At 40.7% G+C, this 21484-nt stretch overlaps 1 protein-coding gene across 7 annotated transcripts in view; it reads right to left on the minus strand.

Annotated features, from left to right (window-relative positions):
• The window catches only part of FARP1 (FERM, ARH/RhoGEF and pleckstrin domain protein 1), a 198320-nt gene that overhangs the window by 25909 nt on the left and 150927 nt on the right, over nt 1–21484 (minus strand). For 5 of the 7 annotated variants that reach the window (XR_013774386.1, XM_079306834.1, XM_079306832.1 and 2 more), the window contains exons 13-16: nt 19912–20149; nt 5680–5870; nt 4170–4259; nt 1872–2005 (exon numbers count right to left, since the gene is read on the minus strand). Coding sequence is in view for 6 of the 7 variants with exons in the window: in XM_079306834.1 (XP_079162960.1) it covers nt 1872–2005; nt 4170–4259; nt 5680–5870; nt 19912–20149 (653 nt within the window). In the remaining variant the exon portion in view is untranslated. The remainder of the gene's footprint in view (nt 1–1871; nt 2006–4169; nt 4260–5679; nt 5871–19911; nt 20150–21484) is intronic. The other 2 variants (XM_079306833.1, XM_079306831.1) reach the window with 1 other exon arrangement.

Below are 21484 nucleotides of genomic sequence, written 5' to 3' on the forward strand. Positions count from 1 at the left end.
AGCTGAGCTGACAAAGTCAGAAGGAGGTACCCAGCTGGGACAGTTACCTGAGCAGAATATTTTTGAACAAATTTGGATGGCAAAGTAATTTGCAGCAGATCAGCACTTTAAATCATAGGGTAAGTGCAGTTAAAATATGATATTAGAAGCTTTAAACTGAAGTTTACCACCCTGTGAAACTTTATGGAGAAGCTGAAAAACAGATGGTTTACTCAGCTAAAATAAGCTAACTGAAAAGGATAAACAAAGCAAAACCATGGAAAAACTAGAAGCCTAAATACTTTTTCCTTCTTTTGACATAATTGGTCCTTCCCTCCACTTATACAATGTCACCTTTCCACAGCAGCCATCCAATTTTTGAAAAACATCACACCTGAACAGGAGGCTTGCATCCACATCTAATGCCACCAGAAGGATATAGGGGGTATTTCTATTTCAACATGTGCCCAGGAGTCAGCATCCAGAGAGATTAGACTGGTCTGCTGGAGAGCAGAACTTGGTCTTTACTAACTGCACAAATTTTCCTTTTCTCACCACACACATTAACCCAAACTAGTTGGGGATTAACTCCAACTACTGTTAATCTTACACCAAGGCTGAAGAAACAAGCAGTATTTTATAACATCTGAAAGAGCCTTCTTGGAATACCTGTAATAAATGCTGCTTAGTGAAATGCAATTAGCACCAGCAGCAGCCCTATGAAAAAAAGAGCAATACAGGCAGGGTGGCTGTGCAGAATGTGTTGGGAGTAACTATGTTAGCTATATATAAACACACATACAAACTATACATATATATATATATATATATATATATATAAATTATATTAGATGTCAACCAAAGTCCTAGGTGAAGATGTCAGCTCTAAGAGGCAGTACCACATTCCCCTCTTCTCAGAAAACACTTGCTAATTCTGAAACTGTGCAGGGTGGCTTCGGACAGCACCAGTCTGCAAAGTCCTGTGCCCTCATTCAATGATCTCAATACATCACAAGAGTTGACTCACACACTCTGAGACTGTGTTTTGCTTTTGTTTTGATTCATTAGTTAAAGAGGCACCCGTCTCAATTAAGCTGATTAACACCCATTAGGTCTGCCTGCTCTGTTTTCACATGATTTTCATTGTCACTTTTCTAACTGAGAAGGAAAAGCTCAGCTCCCAGAATCCAAGAGAACTTACAAAAAATGCCTACACAGAGCAAGACAATCTAGTCCAGGCTAGTCTAATCAAAGCAAGGAGAAGGCTTCTGCTTCTGCTGCTGCCTCTGCTAAGATTTCAGAGGTCAAATGAATTAAGAGCCTTGCCAGGGAAGAATTATTCACTTCATAGCTATTTTGTAAAAATGCCATGTTTTACTGTCACTATTATGTTAAGAATAGATAATTTTCAAGCCCAGTGTTCTCTTCCAACACTCTGTCAATTTGTAGAGTGCACTGTAGACCTTGTGAATGTCACAGCTGTGCTGCTGTAGAATAAGAAGCTGGTCTGTGAAATCCTCCCAGTTTGTACCTATTTTGACAGAAACAGAACCTGGTCCTTCGCCTCTCCCTCTTTATTACTGATAAGCCTTGCTTGCAGCATGTTCTTCAAAAGAGCTGCCATGTAGAAACACTGACATTTGGCAAGAGAAAGCTTCATCCAGAATCATGATTTCATTTGCATATGTCTGTAACTGAGATATCTGAACAACAGAGTTTGTCAAGTAAACATGAACAAAGCACGATTCAATAAACCCTGCCTGTTAATAACCAACATCTGTGACTTTCATAAATTAAGCACTACAACAGATCACAAGGAGTTAGCAAAAAGGGAATGCAAAAATGCTAAACTGCATGAAATAAAACAGATAAATAACAAACAATGGTCTTACCATAGAGCAAGTCTCTGCTCAATTTCCTTGAGAAAACCAGTGTGAAATTTGTGCAAAGGTTCGAAGTTGGAGAAAATTAGATTTTTCAGTGTTTCAGGCATGCAGTCCTCTTTACTCACTGCACTCTGAAACCACTACAAAGGAAAAAAGACGCAAAATTATCAGTGGGTGAAATGCAGAAGGTATGATCATTTTCTGTCTCTATGTACCTAACCCAAATACTCCTAACAGCTAAGCCAGCAAGGATCTTACTTAGTTGGCATTAGGAATACAATCCAGACTATCCCTGACACTCTTGTGTACTGAATTTGTGTTCTTATCAGAGATCAGATCCTACACAGTTGAAAAAGAAACTCTTTCCCTTTGGCCATTACTCATCAAATCTCAAAAATTCTTTTCAAACCCAAACTGGTTAGTCAATACAAAATGAATTTGCAAATGCTGGAGATACAAGAGAAAGAGCATTATAATACTTGCAAACAATTCAGTAAAAGAAAAAAAAATGCTCTGCATTTTCTTTTGCCGAGTTCCATCTGAAATGCCTTTGGCAGGAGCTGGTTCAGTAAGAAGCACCCACGTCCATGTTGCTGTGTGCACACAGAGGACACCACTCTGCAAAGTGAGCAAGTGGAAGACACTGCTATCACAAAACAGGAGCAGCAGTGCCAGGCACTGCACAGACTGAAACAGGCACCTGCTCTGTCGCACTCCATATTCTCTTTATTTCACCCTAACAGACTTTGGGTGACATAAAACCATAGGAGCAGGCAGCTTGCCAAGGTGGTAATGCCTATTATCTTCAACATGGTAACACTGCTCACTTTTCCTGCCTAAGGAGTTCCAGCTATCCGTGGTTGACTTGCAGCAGTGCCTAGAAGGCTGTTGGGTCCATAGAAGACTGTTAGAGCAATCTTGCTTGACACTGCATCAGCTGGAGCTGAGCCAGACCTGGGACAAAAGGAGATCCCTCCCAAGCTTCCCTCTCCCTGCTTTATCTCAGCACCAAGCAGAGCTAAGTTGAAGCTCATCTACCAAGTCTCAAAATTCATACACAGCAGTTGTTCCTTTTCCAACTATGTTGGCTATTTGTTTACTTTCAGTGGCCTCCTGGGTCAGTCATTTGTGGAGTACAACTGATACAACTGTATGCTAATCATTAGGCTCATCCCTCTTGCTGATCCAGAAAATTCAAATTTGCCTACCACAGAATGGAGGATGGAGTGGGAAACGGGCTTTAGCTCTGAAGAGCTAAAACTTTTTGTTTCTGCAGCCACTGGATGAAATATTACATTAAATGAAAACAGCATATCTGCTGCTGAGAGTGCAGCAATGACTGCAGAACTGGCCCACAGAACCTGTTTTCTCTCAGCAGGCTGGCTTCCCAGAAAGCAAGGGTAAGTAGCAGTGGGGCCACAGCCACCCTGCTGCCTGTAAAAACCATGCTATATGGCTCTGTCTAAACTGGGGTCTGATCAGCTGTATCTGTCACATGGGATCCTGGAACAGACAAGAAGCTGAGGAGAAAGAGTGTCCCTGATTCCCAACTGGTCCCAACACTCTCTCCTGAAGCATGTCCTCCTTACCACAACACTCTACACAGGAGTGGGCAATGCACTCACTGGGTGATTTAAGAGCTGAGAGGTCTGGAGCTGGCCAAAATGTCATGAAGAGGTTTGGATCCAGTGTCATTTCACAGAAAAAATGGTTATTTCAGAGCAGATCTTGCACACATTATTCTTGGAAGTGAAACAAGACTGTTGCTGTGTGTGCAAAGATGGCAGCTACTTGCCTTGGTGATTTTAACAATCACACTCTGATCAAATGCTACAGATGAATGACTCATTTAACATACAGTTCGCTTTCTGAAAACTCAGAATCATTCAAATAGGTACTGCACAATTTTTCATGTTAAATGGAGGGCGTTTAACATAGTAGAAAACATTTATATGTGCCCCCAAGGAGCTACTTCAGTTTTAAGAGAAGTCATTGAAAACCCACAGGCATTTTTAGTAATTATAACCACAAAGCATGAGAGCAAGAAAATATAACTGAAGTTGTCCCAGGTTCCTCAACCTGATACAGTTTCTCAGTGCATGTCACTAACCACAGAGCAAACCTCTACTCTCTGATCCTTGTGTTATTTCCTCCCTGGAGGAGCACTCCTGCACACAGCAAAGAGTATCTGCAGTGCAGAATACAAAAGCAGCAGGGAGCAGCTGGGATATGAAATGGAGCAGATGAAATCCCCCCACTGAGGGAGGGCTCCTTGCTCTGTGAGTAAGGCTCAAGCCAACATACCGACGTGATGACTTCCAGGTCCTTCAGGTACGTTCGCTCCGTGGTCGCCACTTCCTTAGCAATGAAGTAAGCTTTCTCTGTTGGGAACCTCTGCAAATTGCAAGCACATTAGGTATGCCCCTGCTTGTATGGAGGGAAAAACTGTAGGTAATAAATCACAGAGAGAGTTACAAACCGGTGACCCTTGCTTGTGGTTATGCTGTGACTCATGCTTGAATGTTCCAAAGCCCTGAAACCCTAAAAACAATCCTTCCTTGCAAACATAAGAGAACAGGAATTTTCTATGAGTTTTTGAGAGACTTCTTTTTCTGCCAAGATGGTTTCCACTGGTACTGATGTTCTTCTCAGTTTATTTCTGGAGCAGGAGATATTGTGTTGTTCATGAAGAGATCCTTTGCAGGCTAAATGACCATTGGAATCAAGTGTTAAATTTGACAAAATCCCAGAAATTTGTGCCTGATTATTGTGTTTCATTATCAGGATGGTAATCCACAGGAAAAATACTTCCCAAAATATTCAAACCTGTAAGATTTTCTTGGCTGGACAGCCTAACAGTGGGAGAGGGAAAGGATTTTAGATTAGGCTACAGATTTAAAATTTCTGAATTCTGAAGAGCCAAAGGAACCCAATTGACCTTCTTCTGTGTCACTCAGGAAGCAAAAATTAAGAAAAAACCCCATCCATAGATACTTTTCCTTTGTTTCCTCCCTGAAGGCAAATGATGCAGTGGAAACACTGTGAATGCCCTGCAAAGGGAGTCTGTGTGGGCATTTCCCAGTCAGAATGCACCCCCATCACCAGCTGGTGTACACAATCACTGGCTGCTCTACCTCAGACTGGCACAGAGTCCTGACTCCACTAACTTATTCTCAGATTTTTTTCTTCTCAAATTTCTTTCACACATCTTGCTATCTATGCACAGTGGGAAAAGAGATCTTCCTTACACAAACTCCCACTTTCCAGCAAAGCCATCAGTTTCTTTCTCTCTCCTGAGATGCTCCAAGCTGAGGTGAAAAAAATGGCCACAGAAGGAGAAAAGGAAGCCCCTCTCACCCAGCAGCAGAGGAGGGATGAGCCAGCAGGCACCCAGAACTCCCTGGCTCAGACAAACACTTTATCTTCAGAAAGCAGTTTTGGATGTGATGCTCCCTTACACTTTTGCTGTGATGATGGACCTGAGGCAAGCACTCCCAGCTGAACGCTGCAGGCTGTGGTTCAAAGAGAGTATTTTCTACTCCCACAGCCAGATGCTCCCAGTGGTGCTCCCAGCAGAGACAGACTGGAGAGCCTGGGTTGGTTACTCCCACAACAGGCTCAACACTGCTCCTTTTCTTTCTGTCACCTGGAAATTTTCTCTCCAGTAAGACAATGAAGCTGACTGTTTTGTTGCAACAAAACTTCACTCCTTAAAATCAAGTTAGATTTTTATAGGAGAACAACCCAGGAACAACCCAGATTTACCACAACATATCAGAGAGAAGAGAGACAAGGCCAACTTCATTCACCTTACCTTTCTTTTGACCTCTTCCTCATCATCAGCCCTGATGCATGACGGGTCATTCAGCAAAGGGCTGACCAAGGGAGATGACTGCTTGGCATCAGGGCTCAAGTTTGGAGATAAAGTCATATTTGCCACTGATGGTCCTCCTTGGGAATTGATGGAAAGCTCTGAAAGGTGAGGGCTGCCAGTCAGAGAACCTGCTAAGAAAAATGATAGAAGAGAAATCAATTAGGACAAGCTTTCTCGAGAAAATACCACAAGGAGTTACAATCTTAAATTGCAGCATGTGAAGTTATGCTACAAGACATAACCAAATGGCCTTGAAGCCAGAGGAACTGCATCCACTTGCTTTCACCATGGGACTGGTTAAGTGTCTTTTAGCTGATAAAACTGGCTGAAATTACTGTCTCTGTAGGGAAGGGATCAAGGCACAGATGACTGAGCTGCAGCTCATTATTGTGAGAGTGGTGAGGCACTAGAACAGCTTGCTAAGGAAAGCTGTGGCTGTCCCATCCCTGGCAGTGCTGAAGGCCAGGCTGGATGGAGCTCTGAAAAACCTGGTCTAGTGAAAGGTGTTCCTGCCCATGGCAGGGGGGTTAGAGCTATGTGGTCTTTAAGGTCCCTTCCAACCCAGGCCATTCTATAATTCTAAACATCAACTTAATATAAAAAAGGTCATAATTGTAATCCACTCTATAGAAGAGAACAAATACAACAACACAGGAATCGTTCCAGGAGTGCCCATTCTTTCCAGCAAAGTAGAATTTCAAACACTCAAATCAGTATTTCATAGGGAACTACAGGACACAAGTTAGTACAAATTTATCTAGTCGAAGTCTAGAGAAAAAGGGTGACTTTCTACAGAAGTGCTGCTGCTAAGATCAGTCAGATCTAACATGAAGGGAGAAAACTACTAGTTCCCCAATTCTACACACAACACAAGTATGTATATTATACCTTTTAAGTCTTTCCATGCTCCTCTGATTGTTTGGGATGGAAATGCTAGCATTATATTTACATAAGAAAAGCAAATACTTTTAATGCAGAAAGCATGACATTTTCAGATTTTCACAGATATAAAGTCCCGTTTCATTTTGGATTAAAAATATTAAAGAATTAGACAATTAATTACACTTCCATGGATTCACACACACTACATTTAATTACTAAAATTAGCATTTTGTCTTCTGGGAGGCAGCCAGATTAATGACTGAACAGAAAGAAAGTTTGCCAAAAATGCCCAGTTATCCCCTCCTCCATAAATCTGAAAATCTAACCTGTTTTAGAAGAAGAATCTGTCATATGGAAGAACACTTACAGTCTGTGCCATTTTGGCATCATACATTAAAATCCAACAAAAAAAAAAAAAAAAAAAAGTGACAAGCTCTTGACTACCACAGCTAACTGGCAGTCTAAGATTAAATGGAAAACACATATATATATATGGCCATGTATAATTAGGGTCAAATACAATTTACTATCATGTGATTATGTCCTCCCTAAATTATGATAGATAAATGTTCCTGTTGCTAAAAAACACAGCTGAAATACTCCAATAAATATAAAATAAATATAATTAGGCCAGTAGTAAACCTATTTATTTTCTGGAAGAACTCAAGATTTATTGCCAGAACATGAATGTTTTCCAGTTCCAAACCAGTTCACGTTTATAAATCATTCCTTTGAAAAGAGAAGGAAAAACAGCACAGTTATCAGTTTACGTAATCATGACAGTTATGTAGCCTATTATAAATCAAAGTCAAAGCAGTATTTGTCTGGAATAAAGATCTGTATTATTACAGCTAGCAAGAAAGGATTTACCAACAGTTTCACACTAAATCAATGTTCAGCGAAATTTGAGAAAATGCCACAGCTTGTTACACAAATGTCAATTTTATTGACACTAGCACACAACTGTATACAGTATTTTCCAAAGAAATGGAATTCATCATTGAGAAATAGTGAAACAGATTAATAGCAAGGTTGTAAGGTTAAAAGTACTTAACTACATTACAAAAGACATAAGAAAAGTGATATCACCTCAAATGTGGAAACAAAGAGATTCTGGCACTATGCCTGTCATACGACAGTGAATAAATGATTTGCACCTCTGTGAGAAGTTCACAGCATTGTAGTCTAGAAGTTAAATAGCACCTATCAGTGATAGACAGATAGAGATATATTGACATATCTACCTACCTACCTACCTATGATCCTAGATCTAAGTTCTGATGTACTGTAACTTTTATCAGTACAACTCAAGTATTTCAAACTACAAAATACCAAAAGGACAATGAATTAGAAAGACACCCTATCTTACAGTTGGAAGACATTAACCTGTGAAAAGTATTATGGGAAATATCACAAAGAACATGCCTTGTGGCTCACAGCACTGCTTATACACCCAACTGATAAAAGACTTTGCATGTCAACGCATCACTGAAATTCTCAAAGTTATTTTGCAGCAAGCTGACATGCTGCATCTTCCCTTTTGGTACCAATGTGGGCATAAACAGTGACCAAACCCAACCACCACCACCACCACTTACAAGCAAGAGCTCAGTCAGACCCCACCTGCCAATACACTGAACAAGTGAAAATTGAAACTAGTTATAAGAAAGTGGCTGCATCACAAAATGGCCTCAAAATGCTCTTACGTTAGTACATTCTGGGGCCTAATTACAACCAACAAAGCCATAGATACCAACACACTTGATGTTGCTCTGGGAAATACAGGAAACAAGTTTGTTTTGGTGTGAAAAAGTCAGTAAGCCATGAGGAAATGAAAATAGAGGTGCTTCCCTCCCCCATCACCAATCAATCAGGGCACATGTCATGCCGATGGGTCATGGCAGTGCTGCAAAGCAACTTCTCTTTTTCACAGAGGTGAGGAATAAATAACCTGAATTAACAAAGTGTTTCATCTGATCTCCTGCCACATAAGAGTGTATTCATATAGGCTCTACTCATCAGCTACATACTGCAAAATATAAATAGAGGGGAGAAGACCAATCCTATTTACAAGTTACTGAAATCCCTTACAATTCACCCTAAATGATTCATGGATTGACATGCAATTATTAGCATGTCATTTGCCAGAAAAAGCAAATGCTACTGCACACTGGAGGCCTAAATGGTTTGCAGCTGGTAATATGGAATTGTCTTTGCTCGTACTTCAAGTGATTTTTATTTAGATTCCAAGTTGGGCCATCTTTCAAATTTAATGGAGTCAGCTGTATATACACAAATCAAGAGAAAATACAAAAGAATGTTTATCTGAGGCTTATTTAAGTATATACTAAAATTACATCCTTGGAGGAGCGGGTAGGAATTATTGTGCATGTACCACAATTATTTTCTAAACACAGGTTTAAGAAGAGAAACCAACACTGATTGTTGACAGTGGTAAATAATGAGAATGCACTTTACCATGGCATGCCAGATTGGCCCATAAATGCCAAAATACCTGGGGTGGCTCTTAGTTCCACTGAGCCAGTCTACCCTCCTGACACCAGAGAAAAAAGCTGCACTAGGGAAGGTGACTAAAGAAGCAAAATTTGATTGAAATCTAACTTGGGGGGGGGGGGGAAATCTATGAAATGACAATGGCATTTTACATGGCCACAGGACATGGAAGTATGGATTATCTTCCTGGCTTTCCACATATCTCAAATCGCTCCCCACCAACATACGTATCCCATTGCTACAAAAAAGAAGCCAGCAGCTAGAATCAAATACTTATTAGCTATACCCTTGTCAAAATACACATCAATTGCTTGCTGCAATTTGGTGGTAGGAAGGCACGGCGTGCTGGCAAGCTGTGGTGCTCTGCCAGAGAGGGACAGGCTGGGCTCTGCTCCTGGCTGCCAGATGTGACCTATCCCACTCATTTACCTGCTTTACTCTTGGCTCCTGTCACATACAGCTGTGAACCCCTGGGAGCTGAGGGTGGTGCCTATGGAGTGCTGGGCTGAATGACACTGCTTTAAACATGGCTCATAGCAAAGGAAACACAGTTAAAATCAGTATTTTCCAGATGAGGAAGGAACTGTATCCCAGAGGTCAATTCATATCATAGGCGACCTGAACTGCTTGCTGCCTCTTTGTTGACAACATAGACAGCACAAGATGACTTGAAATCCCTGGTTAGAAACTAACCTAACACAGAGGAGCTCCCCTCTTTGTGAGGGAGACAAATGGAACTCAGCATATGCTGAAGATACTCCTCCTCCATTCCTTTTCTCCTGAATCTGCAGAATAACAAACTCAGGCCATTTAGTATTCTGCATCTGCTTCAAAAGGAACAGTTCCCATTCATACACATTGTTTTTTAGTAGAGAGGAAGAGCACAACAGTGTTAAGATACCCATGGGAATGTGCCTTTTCTGTGGAGTACCAAGAAGTGAAAATGACTTAATTATGGAAACAGAGAGAAAGCATCAACCATTATTAAAGGTGACTGAAATTCTCCTGGAAAACTTCATGTACCGCTTAAGACCTCATCAAGTCAACTCTTAAGAGTTTTATTATTCTCAAGGTTGTTATTATTATTAGAAATGAAAAACATGTTAAGAGCCAGAAAAGCACCTTTCTCAATATCTAGAATGTTGCAGGGCTTATTCCCTCTTACTCCTGCTCCATGGCCTGCTCTGCAGCCAGGGGAGGCCTGTGACATCCATATCCCAGTTACTCAGCTTTAATGTCAGATCAGTGTTTTCTAAACTCCAGTCTGCCATATGAAACCCAGGCTGTTTCCCCCTTGTCCCTGGCATTACTGATCATATAATTTATGAAGGCTCTTTAATAAGAAAATATCTGACAGAGCTGCCACTGCTGTGGCCACACAGCCTAATTTTCCGTTTTCACAGTGGTTGCATAGCTCTAACGTGTATCTGAATGTTTTGGTCAGAGAAGATGCAGAGTATAAAATGGCATGGGGGAGAGACAGCACCAGATGAAGCAGCAGAAGTTTTCATATGCACTTCACCAATCACTAAAGTACCTTAGATTGAAGAGGAGTTTAATAATGCCATCCATCCCTTCTGTCTCCAACTGTGAACCAGGCACAGTTATGCTGCTGAAGACTTATGGGATGGAGATTCTGCTCTGTTCTCCCTCAACATAAGAATAAAAAAGTCCTACTGACTTTCACAAAAGCTTGAGGGGAAGCAGTTCATCAAGCTGCACTTCTCTTCCCCACTACATGAATCAAGCTGGAGCAGTGGCTACAGTTAGTTAATTTGAAAAGTAGTTACACAACAGCCATAAATTCATGTACAAACATCCCTGAATGCAGTACCAAAAATTTTGAGGAACGGGAATTAAAAACAAACTTGTGAAGAAACCCAATGTCACACGTGACCACTAACTCTGCCTGGATTGAAGAGGAACTTGACAGGAAAAAAAATTCAATTTGATTTCACAGCTTCAAAATGCACACCTGTGGCACTGAGCAGGATTTGGGAAAATGGTGCACCTTCTCAATGAACCAATTTCCTCACATTTAGGACAAAGCATCAGCCAGCAATTGGACAGAACAATTAAACCAGTGACAGTTTTACAGCAAAATACCAGTTAGAATGAGTAAAAGCCTTCAGGTACAGGTGAAACTAAAAATAATAATAAAAAAATTAATTCCATGCATACACAGTTAAATGGCTTGACATGCTTATAGTCTCATCAAGCTTGGTGTTGGTTTAGTAGGCAGCAACCTCTCCAGCTGGTAAAGGTCCATGCTTTATTGGTGTACTGCAGAATTAGACAGCGGTGAGAGTGAAATCAGACAGTAACTGCTGCTGGCCTACATCAGGGTCTACTCACATCTTAAGAACAAAGGGTGAGCATCACAGTCTGGGGAGAATACAAGGTCACTGGGCATCAGTCCTTTGTCTAGCCTTGATCTCTCCAGACAGAAATAGAGCAACCTATAGAAGGTTTTGCTGTTGTACCCAGGGTTAGGGTTAGTTTGCCTTTGTTTGCCTTTAAACCAAGATGACACAGTGCTACAGCAGAAGTGGAAGCCATCAGCCCCCATGTAAGCTTATGCCACAGATACTGTCCATTCCAACAAGGACTGCAGTGATCCTGCTCACGGGCCAGGGCAGAGCCCTGATTGCTGGTGCAGCCTTCATTAGGAATGAAGGGCAATCTGACTGTGCTCAATGGAGCCCAAATGCCTGCAAATGAGACTTGCTCCCCTCACTTCCCTCTGCTCTTTTTCCCTCACCATGGTGTGGTTTCTCAGCCTCAGAGTCACAACCTGAGAGGGTTTTCACTAATTCTGGGGTGAGGAGTGCTCTGTGAGGCAGGATCACTAGCAGGGGGAATTAGGTACTCCCAATACAAAATAGGCATTTCTGCAGTAAAAGGACATTGAGACAGTGCTCCAAACAATGCAAGGAACAGAAGATATACCATGCTTTGAGGATAGACAGAACATTGAAAAGGCTTTTTCTCCCAGAGAGGTACATGCTGACAAAACAGTGCATACAATGAAACAAAAAATGTTTCTCTTTAAAAGGTATTAAACAAATGACAAAAATGAGAATGAAGTTTCCCAGCACTGCCAATTTTAAAAATTAATTTTTACTATTGAGATTTATTTTTTTAAAAATCTATGCATATGCACACACAGAATTCAGGAAAGGGTTGGTAAGTGAAACACTGTCAAGCTTATGAACTTTTGTTAGTGGGCCCAGGTGATTTTTTTAGCAGGAAAAGGGAAATATAAGGATTCAGCTAATCAAATATTTTTAAGTGCCTCACAGAAAAGCAACAGGCATGAGTTCTAACATTCTCTGAACTAAACAGTAAGAACTACCTCTGATCTTGCTGAAAATCATCAAGGCAAAAGCCTATTCACTTCTCAAAACAAGATTTACAGCATTTTAAAGAAAGCATCTAATCTAATTTTAACAAGCTTGAAAGCTCTCGAATCAGAAAGCATTCATTTTCCTCCAACCTTCCATGCTCAGTCAGTGACAGCTGTATCATTACTGCCTTTAGACTTGATTTTTATCAGTGTGAACTGTAGATTTTTATGGTTCTCAGGGGCCAAAACTTCAAGAAAAAAAAAAAAAAACATAACGAAAATTATATCTTAAAATGTTAACCATTCTTGAGCAAACTATTTACCATTATGCCACACAAATTTATGATCCTAAGGTCTTTACTCCCTTCACTGTAATAACACCACTATTATTTACACACATACTTGTGAAAAACACGCCTGTGAATACATAGCTCAGCCAGGCACACAGGCTTTCCAGTTCTCATAACATTTAAAAGAAAGTGCTCACTGCTTTTAATAGCAAACAACATAAACCAAGCTTATGCTACAAGCTCTTTATAGAACACAGAATAAGAACAGAAGACAAAACACTGTAAAAGTGCTACATGTCACCCAAACTAGAATCTTTGTTCACGTGATGCCTTTGATAAAATTTAAAGTATAAATTCTGTATTTAAAAATATCAATGGCACCACACAGCCTAACCATAGGGAGGAACAGAGAAGATACCTTTTCTTGGGATGCACATGTTGCACAACAATTATTTCCTTTACAAATATGTAACTTAAGATATGTGCCTTTGTCTAGGCATATTTCAGTAACTATAGAAACTATTGAAACAGAAGAGGAAAGATTCTGCTAATGTCAGTTTCCTATGAGCCTTGGGTCCTCATGATGTTAACACTGTGCATCTGCCACCTACCATCAGAAGACCCACAACCATGACCACCAAGTAGGAGACACCAACAAGAAGTGGATTTCTGAGAAAAGGACTCATCTCCTACCAATTGTGTCTGAAAGCAGCTAACAGAAGAAAGGCCTATGTATTAAAAATTGTTCCAGAAGATTCAATTTCCCTCATATATTTAGGGTTTTTTATGGAGAAGAGGATTGATCAACTCAGTTAGAGAATTGTAGAGGAAAGAGATGAACTAAAGTATACAGAAGCTGCCTTCAGAAACTACACTATTCAGAGACAGAAGCATTATTGGAAGACTAAAAGGGATTTTGGCTTACTTCAGCTTATTACATGCTTGAACAGAGAACCTCTTTCCTTTACATTCACTGCTCTTTCCAGCTGGTGACAACCATGCTGCTGAATGACAGGGATTCTCCAGTGATCCACATGTCTGTGCACAAGGCTGTGACACCCAACTTCCCCAAACACGTGTGGAAGTGAGGAAGACTTTGGATGGTAATTTGTTTTTCATCATTAGAAGTTAAATTGCAGCAATTAAAATCTCATTCTAAAGTCACCTCTGACAGCAGTCTAACAGCTCATTAAGACAAATGAGATTAGTTAAGCAAACACAAAATTTGACAGAATTTATAGGTCAGGCAGCCTTTTTTTTTTCTGTTGAAGAACTGTTCTAGAAATAGCCACAGCTCATGCTAATTGCATAACTGCAATTCAAAGAACTGCAGATCTGAATCACTGGTTTTACCAAAATTCAAAATCAGGTCTGCTTCACCACTTTAAATGATCAAGGCAATTCTTGCTCTCTGAGTACCCTATAAAACTACTGGGACTTTAAAGTGTCAGAAAAATAGCGGGAAGCACATTGCACCAAAGGAAACTGCAGATAAACAGGGCTAGATATTTTTGTGTGCTTAAGATGCTTTCTATTATTCTCTTTTCCTTGTCCTCCTGGAACCCCCCAGAAGAAACTTCTGTGATTACAGAGACTATGTTTATGTGTTTATTGTGAGATGGAAGAGGACAGATTCTAAAACATCTCTGCTTCTTAGTGAAGAGGGCCTATAAACAGCTTTTAGATCTGTCTCACCCATTTTCTATTTGACTTTCTCTGGTCACCATCAAGTACTTGCATGTACAGATTGAGAGGTCAGGACAGGAACTTCTGGCATGAATGCTCTTGCTTCAGAATGAACAGAGCTGCTTCAACTAATAAAAGCCTCACTGTGAACAAAAACCTGTCCTACAAATATCCAGGGGAGAAAATACAGGTCCTCAAGCAATAGCAGTCGGGTCTAGTAACACTAGCCCCATTCAGTGAACTATTTCACAAACCATTGTTTTTTCACTTTTTTACTGGGTTCTACTGATTACATTCAACATTACCAATGCTGCTCTGTGGAGAAAATTTTTCTAGTTTTGCATGCCCTTTAATATTGAAGAAAACTAACAGACTGATATAATTTTTCAAACTACTGACTACTAATGCTCATCTGCCTATAACTCAGCTCTGTGTAGCTCACATAAAGTAAATGCAAATACAGTCAACCTAAAAACTTTCAGTTACATGTTCACATTTTTCACCTATGGGAATTTCTCTTCCAGTTGATAAAATTTGTATTTAGCATGCATTGCAATGGTTACTGGGGTGGTGCCTGTTAGGCAGGCTCTGAGCCAAGGGTGAAATGGCAGAACTTGGTGCAAATCATCTTCAGAGAACATTCCTCTCTGTCATGCACAAGGAGTATGTTTGCTAGGGGATATGGACATAAACTGAAAATAGTGCAGTCTAGGTCATTCAGATATCAATTTTTCAAAGCTCCATACCTGGAATATCCTATGTAGTTCTTGGCTCCTAGAACAACTTGCCACTCTCCATCTCTCCTTCATCTATTTATCGACAAATTTATTATGTCACTGAGGAAAACTAGATTCTAGGAAAGGTTGCCATGAAAAAAAAAAAAATTCCAGAAGATCCCAAGAGGATATCACAAGTTTGAGCTGCTGCTGAGTATGAGAAAACTTAAAACTGTCCAACATGACCTTTCTACTGTCATTGTAGAGGATGCAGAATGTGGTCAAGTAGTTGGAATAGCAAAGAATGAATCAGAGGGCCTTTTATCCAGAGATTACCCAGATCTGTCTGTTATTATGGACAAACCTCTAACTGCTTTTGCAACTTGTCTCCGGATTTACCCAACTACAGGGACAAGAAGCTTCTTCCACACCCTCTGGAAAGATGGGAGATGAGTGATTCAGGACTGCACAGCTCAGACTGGACACAGCTGCTCAGTCTTGCTGGGATTCAGCTGCCTCATTTGTACTGACTGCCTAAGGATATCTGGGCACTTGATGAGCATGGGACTGAAAGCTCCTTATTGACAACAAACATTTTGAAATGGTGAATCAAAAGTAGCATCAGCCACATTCCACAATCTACTGGAATTGGTGGCAGAATCTTTTAGTTACCCTGTCTGTAACAAACTGCTATACTTGAGACAAAGGTTTGCTTAGACCACTGCTGTTGTCCAGTGTATTCAGGTTAATAAATGTTTGCAACAGTGAACTAGAACTGACAAGCTCCTCTTACCATGAGCACTTTGTGAGCCAGGAGAAGAATTCCTCCATCTCATCTCATTTGCAGTCTTGCCCTAAAGGTTTTTGTTCTTTTCTGCAAGGTTCCTTTTGATTGTCCCACAGACACAAATTCCCAGATGAATTCTATGGGGTCTGATCCTGTTTGAAAATGTTGGTTTAAAACTCCTTTTTCACTTTGCCATTCTTGGCAAGGGCTCAGACATGAACCACATGTCTGGTGGAGGAATTTGGCCCACAGACTGCTTTAATTACAACCTTGTCTGCTGATATTAAATGGAGCTTCACTGGCATTAGAATGTTGCAGAAGTAATTAATCTTAAATGAAATTATTTCCTATGTAATTTATAAACTTAACTTCTTCTAACTGGAAGAATTCAAAGTGTTAAAACAACAACTACTTAAATTCAAATCTGAAAAAATGCCAGAAGACAGAAACTCCTCATATTGTATTTCTGAGGATAATATTGAAGTGTGAAAAGAAGAGCTGTTGAGATACTTTATTAGCAACTAGGCTAACTCCAGCTACCCAGTGGGTCTGTTCTTAAAAAGTTACGAATTCTATATCTTTGTAGGCATATGAGAGAAGAATCAGGCCTGGAAACAGTATCTGAAAGGATGCAAAATAGCAAACACAACTTATAAAATTTCATATTCACTTATCCAAAGAACATGAAATCTACTCACTTTTTTTTAGGTAGCAGAAATGACTGCAAATGCTTTTGTGAAAAATCCATTACTTGAACTTTAATTTTACTGGCTAATGAGCCAATTAATTCATCTGTCCAAATTCCTATTACTTTACTTTATACCTACTGGTACTTTTGCTGCACAGGCAATAAAAAATAAATCAGAAGGAGAGTCATGCACCCACTTCCCCATGCTCACACTATCTGCTGATTGAGCTTCAACTACTTGTATATTTCATCTTATATATTGTAAACTTCAAGGCAATTATTTTACAGCTATTCTAAATCTAAAACACAAACCATCCTCCTTTAGAATAATATACAAGCAAGCTTTTCCCTAATTATCAATCTCACTGTTTGTAGACTCATGCTTTTAACTACAGGAATAAATGAGAGTATTCCCTGTCTCCAAAATACGAGTATCTACAGAGATGCTTTAAATCATTCCTGTTCAGGAATGAGGTATCTAATCTCTAAGAAAACCAACACACTAAAGGAGATGAGAGACTTAATACTTATATTTACACAAAGACATATTTTACTTTCAAAACAGTAAAGTATATAACAACACAGGCCTAACTACTATAGGTATATTTTTAAATATCCTTCACTCAGATTAAACTCTGTTAAAGTGTGCATAGACCAAGGCATTAGAAAAATTAAAAAGACTTCTCATTTTATAATTTTTGTAAAACAATCTTCAAAACTTTATATTGTTTAAATTTACAAAATCCTGTCACTTTTCAATAGTACTTATGTGAATGGATTAATCACTGCTGCATGCATATACTGCATGATGCAGATCATTGGGAGTGACCTGCAGTTCAGTTAATGATGCAGTTCATCAGTTAAAATTCTGGGATTTATTTCCATTCTTCCACAAGAAAAATATACAAAAGTTAAAAATAAGGCAAATTATAAAGAGCACATCTTGTCTCTCAGCTCTAGTAACTGTAGGACACTTTCCATACAGAGGATCTTTTATCTCAATTTTCTTACTTTACTTGGAGAAAACTGACACCAGATTTTATTAGGATACCTTAATTCTCAATACTTTTAGCCTGTGAAAAGGAAGTATACACAGAATTAGTCTCTTTGTCCTTCTGCCCATACCACTCTATGGATAGAGCAGAAGAAATCACCCTGGACAATCACAGTTACTCCTATCATTCTCTTGTCAGGGGATGAAAAATTTCTGAGGTGGCACTACTAAAGAAGAAGCCTATGACAGAGTAATTTGATCCTGCACAGATAAAGATTTTTTTGTGATCAAAGCAGAAAATAAAACAGCCACCATCTCCAAACCACCCAACACAGAACTTTAATGTCTCTATAATAATTTCACTGAAAGTATAATTAAAATTTTTCTTCCAATATATCTCTATATTAAACTGATAAAGGATAGAAAGGATTGCCTTGCTAGTAATACTCATACTACTCTTCATTAGAACTGTTTGATCAAAATTTTTTTCACTTGAATTGTGAACAATCCTGTTCTTTTTCTTGCCCAAGAAAGAGTTTGGAGTGTCAAAATCTCCATCACCAAATCAGCCTGTTGAACCCACTGAAGAAAAAGACAACACTGTCGTTTTTCTTGACAATACTGTCATTTTTCACATCTGATTTGTACCCTCAGCTCATCAGATTATAAAATGAGTTATGAAGAAGAGTAGACCAGACACATTCTTGCTATGAAAAATTTTTCCAGCATATTTAAAGATTTCAACAAGTCCTGGTCTTGAGTATCAAACTGCCTGCATTTGGCCGCAAGTTTATTTTTTTTCTCCTAACTCTGTTGAGGCACTCTAGTAAGTTGCTCTCCTTATATGGGAGAGAAAAAAGATTGTAACAGACATACAAAAGAGCAAAATGCACCTACTTGATTTGATTGTTTGTCAAAAAACTAGTCAAATATCAAAGCAGCTACAACATACACCTAAAACAAAACTTCACACAAAGAAGAGGTGAGTGTATAAAGTCTTACAGAGGTACCTAAACCAGTAATAATTTTCCTCTCCTCCTGCTTCTCGAGGAGATGCAAACTGCTAAGCATCACTGAGACTTATTATTGTATTCTAGCATGCTTTCCCTCTGGCTGGTCTGTACAATGATAATGTCTGAAATAGTCCATGCACTGAAATTACCACCAGCCACTCATCATGAGCCCCAGGAGATGCAACCACCCCAGCGAGCAACCAGAGTATCCCCTGGTCTCATACACTCTGGTGCCTAGCAGCTGAAGACCTGCACACCATCTTCATCACTGAGGCCGACAGACACATCCTCCTCTACCTCCTCATCAAGCTGAAGGCTTCCAAAGGAGTACTTATTTCTAGGCATGGGAGAGGAGCTCAGCACAACAGGGTTTCCAAACACCAGGGGGTGAGTGAAGGGATTAATGACTTCTGAGTCAGAATCACTGGATTCTGTCCCACTGCTGGTGGAGCCCTCCATCATCTGGATTGCAGCCATGTGATCCATCATGCCACTGGCACGCAGGGACTGCATCACTGGGCTCTGCTTTGACTGTGCCCCAGCTGGCATGCCATTGGCCAGCATTTTGCCTTCTGGAGAACCCATCTTAGCCACCCCACCTCCTTTGCAGTATCTCTCTGACCTATACTCCTGCCCAGGGGTTGAGGATATCTGGCTTAGGATAAAGGGATCTGTAACTGACTTATTGCAGAGATTGTGGGTTTTCTGAGCACGAAGCCGTTGAGAACCTGGCGAGTACCTGCAGTACCCATGGCAGGTGGAGGCATGGCTGTCCTCCTCCCCAGCCCTCGCCCTGCAGTCGTGCCCATTTTCTGAGACATAACCCTGAGAGCCAGTTCTGCTCAGGCTCATGTTAGGGCTTGACTCTTTGCTACTGGGAGGCAATGGAGTGGCCAGAGGACTGCGGCTCCCCGGCCCCCTAAACATTTCATCAACCAGAGAGCTATGCCTTGGCATCCTGGGGCTTCCCCCAGGGTAGAAGGAGAGATCAGCTGTGTTATCATCAAGGTACTCTTCAGAGAGATACTGGGAAGACTTTAGAGAGGCTGAGGAATCCCTATACCTAGTTCTATTGCAATTTTCATCTCTGTAGTGAATATAGGCACCACTGGTCAAATCACCCTCATAATTGTCATTTGTTTGGGAATATGACCGGGTTATTTGTCCTCTGAGGAGATCATACTCGCTATCTACGTCACTGCAGTCAATGAAAGGAATGGAGGTGCTGCTGCCATGAGCAGCCCTGGAAGCTGGACCTGTGCTTGGCTGCTGTGATTGAGGTCTGTTCTGCTGCATCCTATCCTTAGCAGGCTCCTCTTCTTCCTCCACTGTTGAGACCACTGCTCCATCCACCTTTCTGCCTTCCTTTGGACTCTTCTTCAAGGAAGGGCTCTTGTGCTGTCCAGTGTCTTGTGGTGAAGATTTCAACTCCTTTTCTTGCCGGCAGCTCTGCACTGCTGCAGCATCATTGCTGTCTCCATAGGCTCTAGCACTCTGGAAAGATAATAGAGGGAAGGCAAGGGGGAGACAAAGGGAAAGACAAAAGGGGAGGGAGGGTGGGAGGGAGAGGTTTGGGAGGGATGGGAGCCAGAGGAAAAAGTCTGCATGTAATTGTGCTCCAGAATTTTGCATCTGCAGCAAAATAGGAGTCTCTAGGAAAGAAAAGAGGTAACCCAAGCCTCAAAACTAATTAGACTTTACAAAAAAAGAAGCTCTGATCTTGAAGAACAGAAAAAAACATAGGCTAAACAAGGGAAGAGAAGGCAGATAATGTAGTGATAATGTAAAAAGGGGTATTTGTGGTGTTTCCTTGCTCTAAGGCAGCCACTAACACTCTAAGAACATCAACCGGTTCACACTACTCTGAGAAGCTGGAGGAAAATTCTGTGTAGCCCACTTAGAAATACTGAAAAAGTCATGTGTGGGCTTTTGAGCTACATTCACTCCCTGGAGCATACCTGCCACTGGTTCATAGGCTGGCTTTTCTGCACACATCTGCCCAGCAGCAATGCTCCAGCTACCTGAGCTTGTCTCAGCAACATGAAAACGCTACAAGCTATTTGAAATGGGCTCCATCTATAACAAAATTCTCTGAAGTTCCTAAATTTGCAGAAAGGAGAGAGCCTGTGAATATCAAAAGCAAGTGATGCATGGAAGGTGAAGATTCAGGTTCTTCAGTGAATTAACCTAGTAGCTTGCTCCTGACATTTTAAGCTCCACATAACATAAGGTTATGTGATCAAAGTTCACCTCCACAGACACAGATGAGCACAGAAAACACTTGCAAGTGGAGAAACCACAACTGAGTCAGGAAGATGAAGCTTCCTGACCTGTCTCCTCTGAAGGCTGTCCCAGGAGAGCCATCAGCCCATATGTCTGGTGTGTTTGGGATGCCAGCAACTGGAGAAACCAGAGCCAAAGAGTGCAAGAGGGTGAGGCCACTGGCTCTGTCTGTGCCTGTGGGAGTGCTGTTTTCTGTGTTTGTATGTGTGGTTATATTCATGTACTGTATGTATGCATTCACATGGGTGCCCACAGTGAACACATGCTCAGCCTTACTACCAGCTGGACCTGGGAACTTGCAGCTGCTACAGTCTCACCACTACTGGGCTTTTGGACTTGTGAACTCCCAGCAGATAGCAGCTGTCAGCAAAGATAAATACATATGGTATCTACCAGAGATAACAGCTTAGAAGGCCAGAGGTGCAATTTTTCTGAGGAAATAATTGTTCTCCTCCCTGGTTAATACCTGGTTAATACTAACCTAACACCTTGAAATGTGCAACCAAGACCTCTCAGCAAAGAAAATAATTACACTTCCCCCAGATG

The sequence above is a fragment of the Erithacus rubecula genome (assembly GCF_903797595.1).
Source record: "Erithacus rubecula genome assembly, chromosome: 1".
Classification (NCBI taxonomy): Eukaryota; Metazoa; Chordata; class Aves; order Passeriformes; family Muscicapidae; genus Erithacus; species Erithacus rubecula.